At 40.2% G+C, this 16,747-nt stretch overlaps 1 protein-coding gene across 5 annotated transcripts in view; it reads left to right on the top strand.

Annotated features, from left to right (window-relative positions):
- The window catches only part of bcl11ba (BCL11 transcription factor B a), a 45,996-nt gene extending 32,896 nt beyond the window's left edge, over positions 1 to 13,100 (top strand). For 2 of the 5 annotated variants that reach the window (XM_079458879.1, XM_079458880.1), the window contains exons 3-4: positions 7,890 to 9,743; positions 12,232 to 13,100. In XM_079458879.1, the coding sequence (XP_079315005.1) occupies positions 7,890 to 9,743; positions 12,232 to 12,254 (1,877 nt within the window). In that variant the 3' untranslated portion in view covers positions 12,255 to 13,100. Of the gene's footprint in view, positions 1 to 7,889; positions 10,051 to 12,231 lie in introns of those variants that run through there. The other 3 variants (XM_079458876.1, XM_079458878.1, XM_079458877.1) reach the window with 2 other exon arrangements.
- The last annotated feature ends 3,647 nt before the right edge of the window (positions 13,101 to 16,747 follow it).

The following is a 16,747-nucleotide window of genomic DNA, read 5'->3' as shown; positions in this document are numbered from 1 at the left end:
TTAACGCAGACGAATATCTCTTCTCAGATCCGCGCCGCGAACTGTATTAACCGGCATTTCTCTGCTAACACTCCGTACAGACAGTCATTATTAAAAAATAAAATATTTATTTTACCAGATTTGATTCTCTACGAGCCCGAGGAGATGTTTTGTTGTTTGCAATGCCACAGACGGTGGCTGGATTTTGTTGTATGCCGTCTTTAAACAACATCCTCTTGCCTCAGATGTTGTTTTTCTGAGCGGGGCGAAGGGGGGAGGAGGTGGGGGATGCCAATTTATTTGTGAGCATTGTCTTATTCGGACGGCATATGGCACGTCCTGTAAGACGTTGCAAGATGCAAATTCAGGGGAGTCTGACTTTAAATGAAGCGGTGACAGTGACAGGAGCTCTTTTGAAGAGCACACATCACAGTACTCTAGGGAGGAACAGCAGGGGAGACCCACAATTCCGTGCGCCTCTCTCATTCCCTCTCTGTCCGCACCACCCACCTCTTCCTTACAGTACAATAGCATTCATCATTCCAGCGACCGGCATTACTGTATGCACGCGGCCCTCATTTACAGGCTTATCCTGCACCCTGCCTTCCTCAAAGGGAGACCAGGCATAGTGTCGAAATCTTGCTGCCGTAACAACGTCCCGACGTTTGAGGTGTCGTTTAATCTTACGTCCTTGTTGGCGCATGCTCAGCGAGCGTATCACAGGAGAAAATAAATCTGTGCATATTGTTATGTAGTGTGTAAAATGCCATGCTGTTTTATCCATGCCAATATTAAATAATAGTGATGAATGAGATCTCTTTTATATCTCAGGTTTAGCTCTGAGGCCACAATGAAATTTTTTTATGAATTTCAGAAAAAATCCTAATAATGTTTTAAGATTTGCCAAGATGCAGTAAAAAGTCAGAAAATATTTCTGATTAAATTCTTACGAGAACAAAATATCTGAGCAATGCAAATTACGTCAGTTTTGTTGCACTATTATCTAAATGTAGACTTAGAGGGATAGTTCACTCAAAAAGGAAAATTCTGTCATTACTCACCCTCTTGTCATTTCAAATGACTTTCTTTCTTCTGCAGAACACAAAAGAAGAAATTGGAGAAATGACACAAAACCAAGTCAATGGGTACCACCTTAGTTCGGTTACCAGCGTTCCTCAAAATATCGTTTTTTGTGTTGTGCAAAAGAAAGAATGTCATACAGGTTTGAAATGACAAGAGGATAAGTAAATGATGACAGAATTTTTGGATAAACTATCCCTTTAATGTTCTCATTTATGTTTCAGTTTATATCTATGGGTGTACCAATGGATTATTTCCTTTTCTACCGTTTAAGTCGTTGAACCGTAAGGGACTGCCGTTCGGCCTCTCCCTTGGTAGATTCAGATAGACAAGTATTTTGCCTCACAATTGCGTCTCTGTTTGATGCGCTCATCTGGTTGAATAGAGACGTGTGGCGATTCTTTACACGCAGCTGCGCGGTCCTTTGCAGCCAGACGGCACGCCTGAATGAGGCTTCCTCCATGTTTCACGAGACTCGTCTCGGCTCCGCAAACAGCAGCTTGAGTCCTAATTAATGGGACATGCGTCGCTCTGCATATCTATCCGAGGAGAATCTAACTTAATTTTCAAGCGGGGTGTCCACACTGATAATCATTCAACGGAATAGTCATCCAGAGGCCTGTGGAGTTTAGTCCCTCTAAATTATCATTAAGGACCAGACTACACTTAATCAATAGAGAAAAAAGCTTGGGAGAGCGGGCCTGGGAGAGGCCACGGTCGGGATGGAGGTGGCGCTTATTAGAGATGTCTCTGAAGACGTTGGGTCTCTCCGCAAGTCTGCTGTCTTACTCTTAAATGTAATAAGACCAGGTTGTCTCATTTTGGACTGTTTAGAGAACTTGGTGCATAAATCAAACAAACACACAAAGTTTTTTTTTGTGTGTAAAATATTTGAATTTAATCGTAGGCTTGTGTTTTTATTGACCATGATTCCATATCACTACTGTATATAGAGAATAAAATAATCCCAAATATACAAATCTCTAAAGATTTTCCTGGACAGCAATTAGATTGAATGATGAGCAAATAAATACAAGATCAAGACAAGATCTCACAATTTGCAAAATTCAGTTTCCGTATGAAGACCTGAGTTTTTCTGTTGTTAATAGGGTTGTACTTATACTTTATGTAAACAATTTGTGTGACTTTTTATACTGAATTTTGTGAGAAACATCTGAGATTGCTCTTTCTCAGCTCTGGAGAGAGTTTCATTTCAAGTATAATCTCTAAGAAATTTCTCTAAACAAACTTCACCATCATGTACCCTTAACCTGTTCTTATTAACAATTACAGTAATTTTTCACTTTTCAACAGCTTCTTCTCAGCCAGTTATATTTTCGTTTCGTGTAACTGAAAAATGTTACCAGACTGCCATGTTGAAGCACTTATGACTCAAAGGCGTCTTGGTCAGCAGCGTGACGCTCTCTGGATCTGTCTTTACTGTACTACGACAGTAGTTTCTGTTGGAAATTTGGATACCATAACTGTAAATGCCGAAAATGGGACGCTGGAACCCCTCGTTGGCCCAGAAAAAGCTACCGTGCACGAGCGAGCTAGTTTCTGCTCTCCCTGTTTCTCGTTCTCTCTCGCTCACCCTTTCTTTCCTGCGCGCGCTTTTCCCTATTTCCTCTGTAAACCATCCAAGAAGCCCCCTGCCAAAGCTGTGTGTGAACCACAGCCAAACAAAACACAGGCAGTCGTCCAGGCCAGCGCGGCACGCTTCCACTAATAGACAGAGAAAAGCTTCCAGACCCAACACGCTACTTACAGGACGGCAAAATTCTTTACGCTAGATAATAACTTAATGACAGCCTAAATGAAGTCCCTATAGTGAAAACCACTGTCAGCAAATGAGCACCTCATTAAAAGATGCTATATTCCTTTTCTCTCCCCCTGCGTCTCCCGCCTCCTCCATTTATAACCAGCCTTTATTGTGTCAAAAATCTCAAATTCCAGGAGATTTTTGCTGCATTGTCCTCAGAAAACAATGCCTCTTTTTGATTTACTAATACCAACATTGTGCATTTTTTTTCTGCAAAAAAGAGTAATGCTTACAGTGACACAATAAAGCAGAGGAACAAAAATAATTCCCTCATCCTTTTTTCAAACATCTTTCTTTATTCGTTTGAAATGATAAGATATAATGACCTAGGGTTTATTTTTAATCTTGTTAATGGTTTTAACAACAAAAGTCAATTTGTTCGCAAAGCGTTTCTTAAGGAATAATTTACGATCGAACCATCAAACTAAATTTCATAGACTAGCTGTGAATGGCAACAGCATAATTGCAGGAAATGCATGTCTCTGTCTCTCTTTTTTAAAGGTTGAAAGCTAAAGTGGTTCATTCTACCTCTTAGTAAGATGCTGAAACCTATTAACTATCTTTTTTATTTTTCGGTTAATGTGTCGTAAAGCCCGGCATTTGCATGCTGTTTAAGTCCTTGTGTGCGGAGAGCCACGATTGTTATTAGTGATAATTTAGCTTTAATTGAATCGGGGTCTGTATGCACGACTGATACCAGAGATGACACACACTTTCGCACAATACCTCGTCCTCATAGCCCTCTCCCACCCGGCAGCTGGGCCTCGATGGGAATATCTAATTGAAAATAGAATCAGTCAGTGCTCGGCTTGAGAAACTAATCACTCCAAACTTATCAGCAGGATGTGCTGCTGTTATTTGGCCCTTTCATTTCCAAATCTGAGAAACCGGAGAGGCCTTCTGTAAGAATTCATTGCACCAAAGCAAAAACTAAATTAGTAAATTGTTCTTGTGTGTGGAGGTCTGTATTGTGGATGATGTCTAGTTTGTCTGGTGATGTACTATATCTTTTGTTATATTGTGTTTTGCGGCAGGTCTATATAATATTATTATTTCAGATGAAAATAAATATTATTTCAAAAGCTGTCATTTAAATCTTAAAAAAACGTTTTCTGCTGATATACACAAAGGTGTTTTCACTGACTGGGTCTCTCCAAAACTAACATTGGGCAATAATATCATAACCTGATACGCAATTATTCACAACCAAACATTATTTCCAGCTGAATTTAGCTCGGAACTACTTTTTTATTATGGACTTATTACATACAGTATTATTTTATGTATTATGTTTAGCCCAATATTTATTCATGAGTTTGCATGAAAACATCATGCAAACACGTTTTTATACCCCCAACATATTATTACTTGTCTGTGTGTGTGCAAATGTTAAATATGTGCATTTTTATAGAAGTCAAAGTTTGTATTTCTTCATCAGTGTGGTTAATGAAGGAATGCGAAAGTAACAGTCAGTATTAGTTAAGGTATTAGCACATTTTGAACGTATCCAAATTGTAAAGCATTATCTGTACAAATGTGTGTGTGTCTTGACGTTTGTGTGCGTGTGATTCAATACGGTTTATTTAGGGTATTAATGTGTGTTGGACCCGTGAGCGAATAGCTACAGCGCCCCATGCCGACACAAATACTCGGAATATATCCACCTAAACCTAAGCACGCTCATCGTGTTAGTAGCGAGAGTAGGCTTCTCTCTCTCTCTCTCTCTCTCTCTCTCTCTTTCGCGTTCTCTCCCTCTCTCTCTTCCTTTTTTCATATGGAAATGTGAAATAATAGGGTGATTAAATAGAGCTGTATATTAAAGTACAGCTGACATTAGAATTAGCATAATGTGCTCTCGCTTCGGGCTGCATACTTTATTTGCCATCTGCGTCGGACTCCAATCCCCCCGGGAGAGCAGGCGCAGAACAGATCTCAATAAACTCACGCCCGAATCCCTTCAGCACGGCCACAAATACCATTTCAGGCAGCGGCCATTGATTCGTCTTAATTGTGGGGCAGAAATGAACATTCGGCCCCCTGATGACTTCTGTTTGTCTGCTAGATAGTAGACAGTACAGTAGCCTATGTTTTATGCCCGGTAGTTAGTGTAGAGAAACGGTCACACACACACACACACAGAGGAAAAAGACAGTGCCTGGTAAACACAGACGCTGCTTGTTTTCTAGACCTCCTTTACATGGAGCATTAGTCTTTGAAAGCATCTGCCATAAAACAAGAGGAGGGTGGACGATTGTATGTGTGTGCGTGCATATATGCAAGTCTTAAGAGGCTGGGGGGGAGATGGCCATTGTGCAAGAGCTTATGCTCTGTCCACCGTAATTAAGTCAAAGGTTTTACAGGACAGCGATAGACTGCAGAGGTAAACAGATGTTTTTCTGAACGCTCACGTCGCCGCATAATAACCTCCGGAGGGAATTATTTTTTTCAGCAATCCTTTACACTTTATCTTTTGACTGGGCATTATTTCTGTTTGTTTTTCACATGAATGGATATAACATGGAGGAAAATTCTGTCATCATCGACCGTTGTAAAGCTGCATGACTTTCTTTATAGAGAACATGAGGAGTTTTGAGAAACATTCAACGTGCTATCGTCAATGCAATGAAAGAAGATGGAGAGCTGGGTTTAAACTCCATAAAAGACTCCAAAATCTATTTTGACAGTCATGATCTTACAGGAATTTGTAACCTTTTTATGAGGTTGTTATCTTGTGTAAATTGTACAAAAATGTAAAGTTATTTGCAAAAAAGCAATAATGAAGCTCCACCTCTGACCTTACTCGTAAACATAACTGGGGTGGAAACAAATTGTACTAAAATGTACACGTTTATACAAATTAACCACCTCACAAAATATTCATTAACTGCCATGAGATTGTGTTGGTCGTAGTCACCATTTTCTTGCATTGTATGGAGAAGAGCATTATGCTATAAACATTTATTTTGTGTTCCAGAATTTCTTTTTTATGATTATTTTTTTAAGCACATCATTTTGAAAAGTTAAGTTTTTCTATAGTTATTACATCAATTTAAAAAAATCATATACGCTTGTCCTGTTAGCAGTACTTTTTTCTCTAATTTACATCTTACTTTGCTTGCTATTCTAATTCCTTGATGAAATCCAGTGTACCAACAAGATGCAGCTTCAGGCTACAGCTGTATATAATCCCTTGTTTCTGTTTCTTTCTCATGAAAACACACTTCTCTGTTCAGCGTTGCTCCTCACCAGCATGTAAAGGAACGCTAGAACAGATACCAACCATTCTCCCTGCTCTTTTTGATCCTTTACAATGGCCATGATTGGAATAGACACCCGTGAGGCCTTCCTGGTCCCAGTTCCTCTGTGCAACTGCCGCCCCGTTGTTCTCTTCACGCTCTCTCTCTCTCTCTCTCTCTTTCTCTCTCGCACACACACGAAAGCATGAAACCGCTCATAAAGGTACACAAAGCACAGCCAGAAATCAAATACCAGAACAATTACAGCAGCATATGTTTTCCCGCGTATCCTAAATTGCTGCATTAGGTCAGAACAGCGAGCTTTCATTTAATAAATAAATGAAACCCATTTCCTAGTTCACAATTACCATTTCGACTTTGTAGATCTTTTTTCTATGCTAGTGCCCCGGGAGTGAAGCAGAGAAGGTTTAGCATCCTTTTTCATTGTATACTCAGTACTCTTGGCTTGTTTGTGCTGCTACGGTAATGATTCCCCTTTGCACGGCGAAACCTGTGTTACTGTGAAGTTGTAGCATCAATTAGTCATGTAGTTAAAACTCCGGAGCCACACCAAGCACAGGATCCTCTTTACTTTTTAACACATCGTCTGATCCTGAGAACTGATACTGTTCACACTAGGGATGTAACGAATACCGGTTTAATGGTTTACCGTGATAATAACGTCCAACAGTTACCGCGTCATGTTTTCTTTACCGCTAAACAGTGTTACGGCTTGAAAAACCCTGTCCAGCAACAAACAAAAGTTATCAAGAAACATGGTGAATTTATTTTAAATTATGATTTATAAATGAATAGTTATTATTCATTTTATTACTTTATTATTCCTTTTTATTCATGTATTATGTATTAATTTCCGCCTCACACATCAAGCCATCTCTTTAGCATCAGTTGTGAAGCATTGTGATGTCATACAGAAAGTCAGGAAGGGGGTGGGGTGACAGGAACAAAAACGTGACAGGAAGTAAGGAAAACAATCTTGAGAAATTCTTAATGGAACAGTAAATAATACCCTTGAGCTGTTTTAAATGCCACAGACTTTAACACTCAGACCGTTGAGCTTTTTTCCCTTTTCCCCCACCGCCTCTTAAATCACAGGCAGTGTTTTCACTCTTTATTTGAAACCATTTATCTTGATGTGCTCTCCCCTCCCCCAACCCCTCTCTCATTTTTTATTTGTTTCTTTGAGGGGACAACTTTATTTGTTTGATAGTGACGAGAGTCCCCTAAATCACAGTTTTAGTTGTACTTTTCCAATTTGGTGGCATATTACTCTGGCATCCTAGGACAGTCTCAGCGCTTGGAGGGTTTCCCAGTTTAGAGTGCTTTTGCCTGGCATTATGCTTCTAAAATGAGTCAGCCGTTTGTAAAAGCGAAGATTAAAGACAAGCTGAAATAGGGAATGCAGTGTTCCCACAACGGCAGGCCTTCACGGCCGTAGTATGGTAATGCACTTGTCACAAGCCTGTTAAGTATGAGCTGCCCTGTTCCTATGACAGCATGATGGGTGAGTCGGTGCCCGTTGCCCAAAGTGCGAGGCACATTTAAAAGATATGTCAGATGGCTCGAAGTTTGTTCTTTGAAACATGTAATCATTCCTCGACCCCATTCCACATTTTCCATTTCACGTGAACTCTGCTTTTAGCACAGCTCCACCATGTGGGATTGAAAAAGGAGACCACAGAGCATTTTTGTTTAATGCTTATGAGATTTTTTTCTAACAAAATGTTTTGTTGTTTTCTGCTTGTTTGCAGGTAGAGACGAACCTTCAAGCTACATATGCACAACGTGCAAACAGCCCTTTACCAGCGCCTGGTTCCTCCTTCAGCACGTTCAGAACACGCATGGGATTCGCATTTATTTGGAGAGCAACCCGTCCAATACTTCTCTAACCCCACGGATCAACATTCCTCCTCCCATTGGTGCTGAATCTATACCACAGTCCCCTTTAACCAACTTTTTAGGGGACAATAACCCATTCCACCTCCTACGAATGGCTGGACCCCTGCTCCGGGAGCCCCCACCAGGCTTTGTGGAAAACCGCCTCCCCAACACGCCTCCCTTCGTCAGCCCCCCTCCCCGCCATCATTTAGATCCCCATCGCCTGGAACGCCTTAGCGCAGAGGAAATGGGTATAATCTCCCAACATCCCAGTGCCTTTGAAAGAGTGATGCGCATGACACCCATGGCCATGGAATCCCAGTCGATGGATTTCTCTCGCCGGCTCAGGGAGCTTGCTGGAAACAACAACTCCACTCCACCGCTGTCACCGAGCCGTTCCAACCCTATGCATCGACTCCTCAACCCTAACCCTTTTCAGCCCAGCCCAAAATCGCCCTTTCTGAGCACCCCTCCGTTGCCCCCCATGCCCCCGAATAGCACCACACCTCCACAGACACAGGCCAAGTCGAAGTCCTGTGAGTTCTGTGGCAAGACCTTCAAGTTTCAGAGCAATCTGGTTGTACATCGGCGAAGCCACACGGGCGAGAAACCCTACAAGTGCCAATTGTGTGACCACGCCTGTTCTCAGGCCAGCAAGCTGAAACGCCACATGAAGACCCACATGCACAAGTCTGGATCCATGACGGGCCGTTCCGATGATGGTCTGTCCACCACTAGCTCACCTGAGCCAGGCACCAGCGATGTCACTGGGGAGGGAATGAAGAACAGAGATGGAGACTTTAGAGGTGAGGGCATGGGACCTGACAACGAAGAGGAGGAGGAGGAGGAAGAAGAGGAGGAGCTGGAAAACGAGAGCAGGCCAGAGTCGAATTTCAGCATGGACTCAGAGTTCTGTCGAAATAGAGAAAATGGCCCCAAACCACCTTCGGATGAGAAAAATCTCTCCTTGGGTAAGATGGTAGAAAATTCTGGACTCAGCTCCATTCAGCAGTACAATAACTTAATAGTTGACAATCGGAAAAGGCTTCTGTTCTCCAAAAGGGGCTCAGAGGTGCAGAAGTACGCAGGCGATGATGATTCGGTAGTGGGCGAAATGGACCGAGTGGAGCGGCCAACTGTGAACGGAAGGCACTGTGGATCTGGTGACTCTTTCTCAGGCCTGTTTCCCCGCAAGCCCACTCCCATAACCAGCCCCAGCCTGTCCAACTCTTCTAACAAGAGGATCAAAATAGAGAAGGATTTGGACATTCCCCCAGCCCCCCTAATCCCATCCGAAAACGTCTATTCCCAGTGGCTCGTGGGTTACGCAGCATCCCGCCACTTCATCAAAGATCCCTTTCTCGGCTTCACCGATTCCAGACAATCTCCGTTTGCCACCTCCTCGGAGCACTCTTCCGAGAACGGCAGCCTGCGATTCTCCACACCGCCAGGGGACCTGCTGGACGGGGGCCTCTCCGGCCGCAGCGGTACCGCTAGTGGAGGCAGCACTCCACACTTGGGTGGGGGACATGGCCGGCCCAGCTCCAAAGAGAGCCGGAGGAGCGACACCTGCGAGTACTGCGGCAAGGTGTTCAAGAACTGTAGCAATCTGACAGTGCACAGACGCAGTCACACAGGCGAGAGGCCCTACAAGTGTGAGCTTTGCAACTACGCCTGTGCCCAGAGCAGCAAGCTCACCCGCCACATGAAGACGCACGGCCAGCTCGGTAAGGAAGTGTACCGCTGTGACATTTGCCAAATGCCCTTCAGCGTCTACAGCACGCTTGAGAAACACATGAAAAAGTGGCATGGGGAACATTTGATGACGAATGAGGTCAAAATTGAACAAGCAGAGAGAAGCTAAGCCAGATTTCCTATTTTGCCTCACAATTCCTCGATTATAAAAGGGGTAGCTGGATACTCTGTTTTTGATTTTCGTTTGATTGTTTTGTTTGGGTGCTTGTTTGTTTTCAAGTTAATGGTTTGAGTTAGATTTGTCCGAAGAAACTGCCATCTGAGAATGATAAAGACATTAAAGAAGAAGAAAAATGCAAAAAAAGGGGAGATTTAATTCGAAGCTGGTCTAAATCGCCTATTTTGGCCTTTTATTTCTAGCAATCCACGAGTGGATACATTAGACAATATTTTACATGGAGCCTTTAACTGTGCAATAATTTCTGTATTTATTGGATATTTTTAGTTTTTTGGCATGTGCAGGTTCATTTTTATTTCACCATTTTTATTCCATTTTCTTACATTTGCTGAGAAAGCTGAGAATGTTTTTAAACCCAAAAGACATCCTGAGATTTTTTTAATCAAACAGAGTATCGATCGAGAAATCCATAGGCCGCTGCTTACCTACAATGTAGATTATCTAAGATACACATGTAATTTCTTGAAGAGAAGCCGCATTCAGTTTCTAAATTTCAAAAGTTGAACTGAGAAAGCTAGTCCTTCTTTTTTTGTTGTTTATTATTCATACTTATAAAATGAGCGGATAACAATCCTTAGGCCATGTAGCACGAACTGATTTTAGACATGTCAATCTAATTGGGTATGTAGCACTGAATGTCAGTTCTAACAGTTAATCTAAAGAGGACTGTGGGGCTGAAAAAAGTTGTCAACTCTTCAGGTCCGAAATCAGGGAGAGGAGACGATAAAACAGACAATAGCCAAGGCAGCTGCTTCTCGGTACCTAGTACTGACTCAGACAACGCTATCTTCTGGATCGTGTTATATAGGTCCTACTCCAGTTGCCCATAGTAATTTTAATCCCTAGCACTCTTTCCATAGACATTGCACTTAATCAAAGCAGTTTGATTTAGCTGAACAGCATAATAGTGGGTAGAAGGAAGGTGGCTTCATGGCTCTCTTTGAGAGCTTTAAAACAACTCAGGGTGAGCTGCAAGCTACTTCTGCCAAGTGTGCTATCTGATCTCAGCCGTCGTTTCTGATAAAGTAGTCCAGTCCTCTGTTTCAGCTCATTCACAGGCCTCCCCTTGTCTGCACACTTCATATTGAACTGCCAGCCTCTCCTTAATGTCATGAATCACCTCAATCGTTCACATAAAAGTGTCTCGTCATACTACATTATTGTTAAAGGGGCAGTTAATCAGAAATGAAAATTCTGTTGAAAAAATAAACATATCTAGCAAAATTTCCAGGCTATACAATGCAAGTGAATGGTGACTGCCTCTGGTCACTATCTGCTATCATTCACTGTAAAAAACCTGTAATTTTACAGAATTTTTACATGTTGTTTTTCAATAGATTTTTTTGAGTTTCCCCCCCCAAAAAAAATTGTCGATGAAATTAAATTTTACATATTTGTTAATATATTGGAAACCTGTAACAGAAAAACATGTTGTTACAGGAATACGTTTTTACTGTATATTTCCGGTGAATTTTTCAGTTGTTTTATGGGATTTTTTTTACAGTATATGAAAAATGGCAACAAGAACAAGCTGCTAAACAGCTTCGATTTTGTTACGTGCAGAAAAGAATGTCACATGTCTGTAAAGAAATGAGAGTGTCAATGTTTAAAAAAAATTGGGTGAACTATTCCTTTGAGTTAAAGGAACAAACGTGTAGGCCAGAGGAAAAAAAATTTCACACACTAGGAGAGTGAATTACACAAACACCGTACACAAGGAGAGAGAGAGAGAGAGAGAGAGAGAGAGAGAGAGAGAGAGAGAGAGAAAGAGAGAGAGAGAGATAAGGGTATGTACAGTCCAATTTGGCTTAGTAAAGCTAAGAATACATCAGTCAGAAGCAAGGCAGAACCACCATTCAGTTTTCCATTGACATTTATATCTGAACATTTTTCTTTTGTATTTAGTTGTGTTGTTTCATTTATGGGGTTTCTAGAGGGAGTTACCACTTTAACCAGATTAGATAGTAAGAATAAACTGACGTATAATGCTGTCATTCTATAACAATGTTTCTTAAATCACTTGAAACAGCCCTATGCATTTTTGTACATATATATATTTATCAGTCATTTTGAGAAGCAAATCTATACTGCATAGTAAATCTGATTATAGACGTAAAACGTGTATGCTATTGATATATCTGGTTAATCTGGTAATTTCCCGTGTGTTAGAGCCATCAGCAGGTATGCAACTTAGTCAATTGCACAGTAAGAGTGTTTGTCATGACCTGTTGAGCGTGTGCTAAAACAGTAAGACATTTTTTTCTTTCTTTCCTCTCATTTAGGACTTCCTGTGATGTGTAGTTGAGCGCATTCTCTGAAGTAGCAACACGCTTACAGAATGCACAGCTGATTTTTCTCTTTTTTTTCTCTTCTATCCTTATCTTTTTTTTTAAAGGGCTGTCTATGTCACAGACCTGTTTTGTTGCCCGTTAAACACCCTTTTCGACAAGATGCCCTAACACCACAAATGATTGAACCGAGGGAATATTGTGGTTTCAAAAAAGACAATAAGAAACATGAGAGTGAAAGAAAGAAAACATACTCAGCTCTTTGCAGTTGACCCGCACTTTATTATTTTGATTTACATATTTGAAAACAACAGAGAAACGGCTTCTGAACAAGAAATTATGTTGAAAAATGGATTTATTGGGCCTTGCTAGAGGGAGCATTTGAGATTGAAGTGCCAGCGTTGATAGGCTTGGCTTTCACAATGCTGGCACTATAAAACTGAAATTAATTTATTTGGACAGTTTTTGTACTGCCATTCAATTTGACATGAGTGTGCCTTGAATACTGATCTTCCTATTTATTGTCTTATAAGACAAATGCAACACTTTTGTGAAGCGAAGAATTGAAAAAAATTAAGTCCTTATGGTTTTAATTTGCTTCTAAAAACAATAATGTTAAAACAGATATCACATCATTTAAAGTTGAACTGAAATGAAAAGTAGCCAGCACAATACTAATGTGTGTCTATGTGTGTATCTATGTACATATAACTGCACAAAAACACACACAATAGACAAATATATATATATGTACAATTTTTCACTTAAGGACTAGACTGTGTCCCTTGAAAATAATGAATGAGTTTTTTTGCTACAAATAGTTGTGAAAGAGACTGGACAAAAATCAGGAACTACAGAAACTTAAAAGACAAAAAAAAAAAAGAAAAAAGTAAAATGTTTAGTGCACTCTGTCTTAAAATACGTTTACAGTATTGAAACAAGTACAAGGGTAAAATGATATTTCTGTGTATGTGTGTTTTAAACAAACAAGATTTTTCTTTTTTCCCCCCAAGTTTGCTTATAACGTTTCTCTGAATGCCATCGTGGCGTGTGTATATTGGTTTTTTGGTGACGGGATTTTAAGTATATATATATATAAATATATATATATATATATATAAATATATATGACATTTCTCTTGTTTACTGTAAAAGTATACCAGTATTTGTAATATTGGAGAATGCCTGGGCAATTTACAAAAAAAAGAAAAGAAAAAAAAGATATTTTTTCCAATTATAATTTTTCTGTCTTTTTCTTTTTTTAAAGTTTCATTTTGCAGTCCAATTTAAATTGTGGGTCTCTAAAATGTTTTGTCACTGTAACTGTAAAAGTCTTGAGTTTTAGTAACTTTTTTCTGCCTTGGGTGTATGAAAATAAAGAGTCAATTGAATAAAAGAAAACTGCTAACAGAATTTGTAGGCGAAAGGGTCAGCGACAACGCAGAAAGATAATTATAGGACAAATACAGAGATTCCTGTTATGTGTATCTTTCTGGTACCTTCTTCAGTAATGGATTTTTTTAATGGCTGGAATGAAATACATGTGTAGGCACTATGATGTGTGTGTGTATATATATTGTATATGTACACACATTTGGCAGGATACAATTGTGAAAATTGAAATTAAAAATGTACAGATGAGTTTAAGAGATTGTCTGACCTTTTACTGTAGCTACATAAACAACAGTAAATGTTTTGTTCACTCTTATCTTGGTTGTAAATACTTTTATATGCTTGCCCAGTCTTTGTTTTATTTTCTTTTTTTTCTGACAACAGTCTGTCTTTTTTAAACAAAGCCCCGTCAGTCTTCTGATTTGGGGCGAAATACCTGATTTATGGGGCCTGTAAAGTGCAGGTCTTTTAGCATGAAAAGAATAGAGCACAAATACAACATGTTTTACTTGTCCAAGTCATTACTGGTCATTTTGTGTCATTTTCTGATCAGCAAGAAAAGAAAAGGTCTGGAACGTTCGGACTGTCTTTCTCTCTCTCTCTTTAAATCTTCACACACACAGGAATCACTCACTCGTAACATGACTTAAAGAATCAATACAGTCTTTACTTTAAGAGGACTTGTAAATGTGTAGGTAACAGGATAGCCAAGCCAAACCTCACTGTACATAAACGGTCTCTCACTTGTGTGCAATTCACATCAAAGCTTTTTGCCTCTGACCAAAGGCTACAATTAGAGTCATTAAGAGCTACTAAAACTGACCACACTCATGCAGATGTGAATCAATCACACTCACCCACCATATATACTTTCAAACCCTTCCCAGAATGCATCAGGCTGTGGTATCGGCATCTAAGATGTGGCACGTTGTGGAGGTCAGAGAACTCTGTACGATCGACCACACTGTTTGTCCACTCATTTATACAGTACATTCATCTCAAAGATTGTGTTCACTTGTTTTGAAAGCCACCCTTCTGTGTATATTTTAGTCTTTTCTCCCTCCCATATTTCTTCCGAGCATTAGACGCTGATGCCCCTTGTTTGGACTGAAGCAACTTTGGTATGCAGGTCTTGAATAAAAAAGAAAAACAATTTGCACTGCTGTTTATTCTTTATTTCCCACTCCACACAACTTTAAAAACAAGTTTGAGAATCACACAAGAGTTTAAATAAAATGTATAAGAGCGATTACAGTGGGCCACACAATACACAATCCTTTATGATGTCACTTTATAGAACTGATTTAACTTCTGTTTTCTATGATAATATATGAACAGATAGGGCTTGATTCTGATCCCTTACAGTACTTCTAGCATAATTGGCTTTCGGGCATGTTCTCAGAAACCTTTAATACTTTTTTAGTGCATATAAATATTTGTTTGTGTTTAAATCCCATACGTTGTTTTGTAGTTGCGGCCACTTTTTGTGACCACGTTCGTAGGCTGAACAGTTTACTAAAATAGACCGCATTTAGTTACAGAATAAAAAGAAAAAAAACATGAATTTGCTAGAGTTCTAGTTTCAAATCCTCACCCAGATGCAATCCACCGCATAAACGCCTTTGTGTATGTCATTATGAGGCCATTTTGTGGAGTGTGACAGCTCTCCGAGCTTGGTGAATGTGAGTTGGAGGGATCTAAAACTCCTCCCGGGACCTGTCGAGGGTATGAGTAAGCTGACTGATGGTTGGCTCTGCAGGTGCCCCATCCATCGTGGGCCCTGGGCGGTGTATAAGCGCTCATCCCGTCTGCGACGCCATCATTAAACCCCCTCGTTCTCAACTCACTACAGTGTTTAATACCCCGACGGCCAGCCATTGAAACCTCCGGCACTTCCTGGAGGGGTTTAAAAACTTCACTCATTTAAAAAAAAGGGATTGAATTACCCCATCCTCATACCCCCTCTAAGATTAAAAAATAAACATGAAGAACGAATGCAAGTACTTTCTGCACTGAATATCCACAGTGGCCAAGCAAAACACTTCCCGCATGGCCCTGTTGACTTAAGTACTGATGTGCTATTTATCACGCCACAACTATATGAGATGATGTTATAGAGTACCCTAAAATAGCACAAATTCTCATCAATCAGACATCGCCAGAACTCCAGAAAGTGCATGCTGATGTGCGACTGGCCTCCCACATGCTTCATGTAACTCAATTGAAAGTTTTTCAAAACTGTCCAAAATAGAATCCACAATTAACAATGCCAGGTCAGGACAGAGATGGACCAGAAGAAGTTATGATTTGGCATCGGATTTAAGACAAGCGGGTAATTAAGCCTGTCCTTGCTCTTTGAAGTCTCCTGTAGGAGGGATTATTCCCAGTGAAAGAAAAAAGCGAAGACGAAGTGCAGGAGGAAAAGCAAGCAAGAAAATGAATAAAAGAGGGATGAAAGGAATGAGAGAGAGGAAGCAAAGGAAGAGGATCATGTGCTTGGCCAAAGAGTCAATCACATATGCATGCAGTCGAATATTATATATCATTATTTTATTTATAGCACAGCAATAATAGATTTTTACTAATAATTGAAGGCAGTATAAAATGCATCCATTGACTTGCATGATCAAAGTTAATAGAGCTTTGTTGACTTAATGAGACTCTAAAAAGGAGCATAAAAATAATGAACATAATAATTTATACTAAAAGTACACTTAAGTGCAAAAATATTATAAAAAAACGAATTTATTAACAAAATTAAAAGTAGCTTAGGAGCGTCTTTATGTGAGTCATTTTGGTGCTGCTAAAGTATAAGAATGTGTTTGGCGAAAACAAGCATCAGACACCTCACCTCCATATTCACAATATAAACAGCCCTGATCGTGTGTGTGGGCACAGGCCAGAACTCAACCTTTCATTAACCTGTTCCTGCTTATTTCCATTACATAAACAGCACCAGGATTAAAAGACACGCTTGGGTTATTCAGAAGGTATGGAATTATTTTGGCTCAGTCTGACAGCGTGCACAGACCTCCCCACTCATTAAAAGGCAACTTCAAGTGACTTAAAGCCACGGTCTTTACCATTGAGCCTGAGTGTTGACAGGTACGCTGAGACT

This window comes from Barbatula barbatula (assembly GCF_947034865.1).
Source record: "Barbatula barbatula genome assembly, chromosome: 6".
Lineage (NCBI taxonomy): Eukaryota > Metazoa > Chordata > Actinopteri > Cypriniformes > Nemacheilidae > Barbatula > Barbatula barbatula.
The sequence above is the reverse complement of the archived record's forward strand: the minus strand, read 5'-3'. Positions and strand labels throughout refer to the sequence as shown.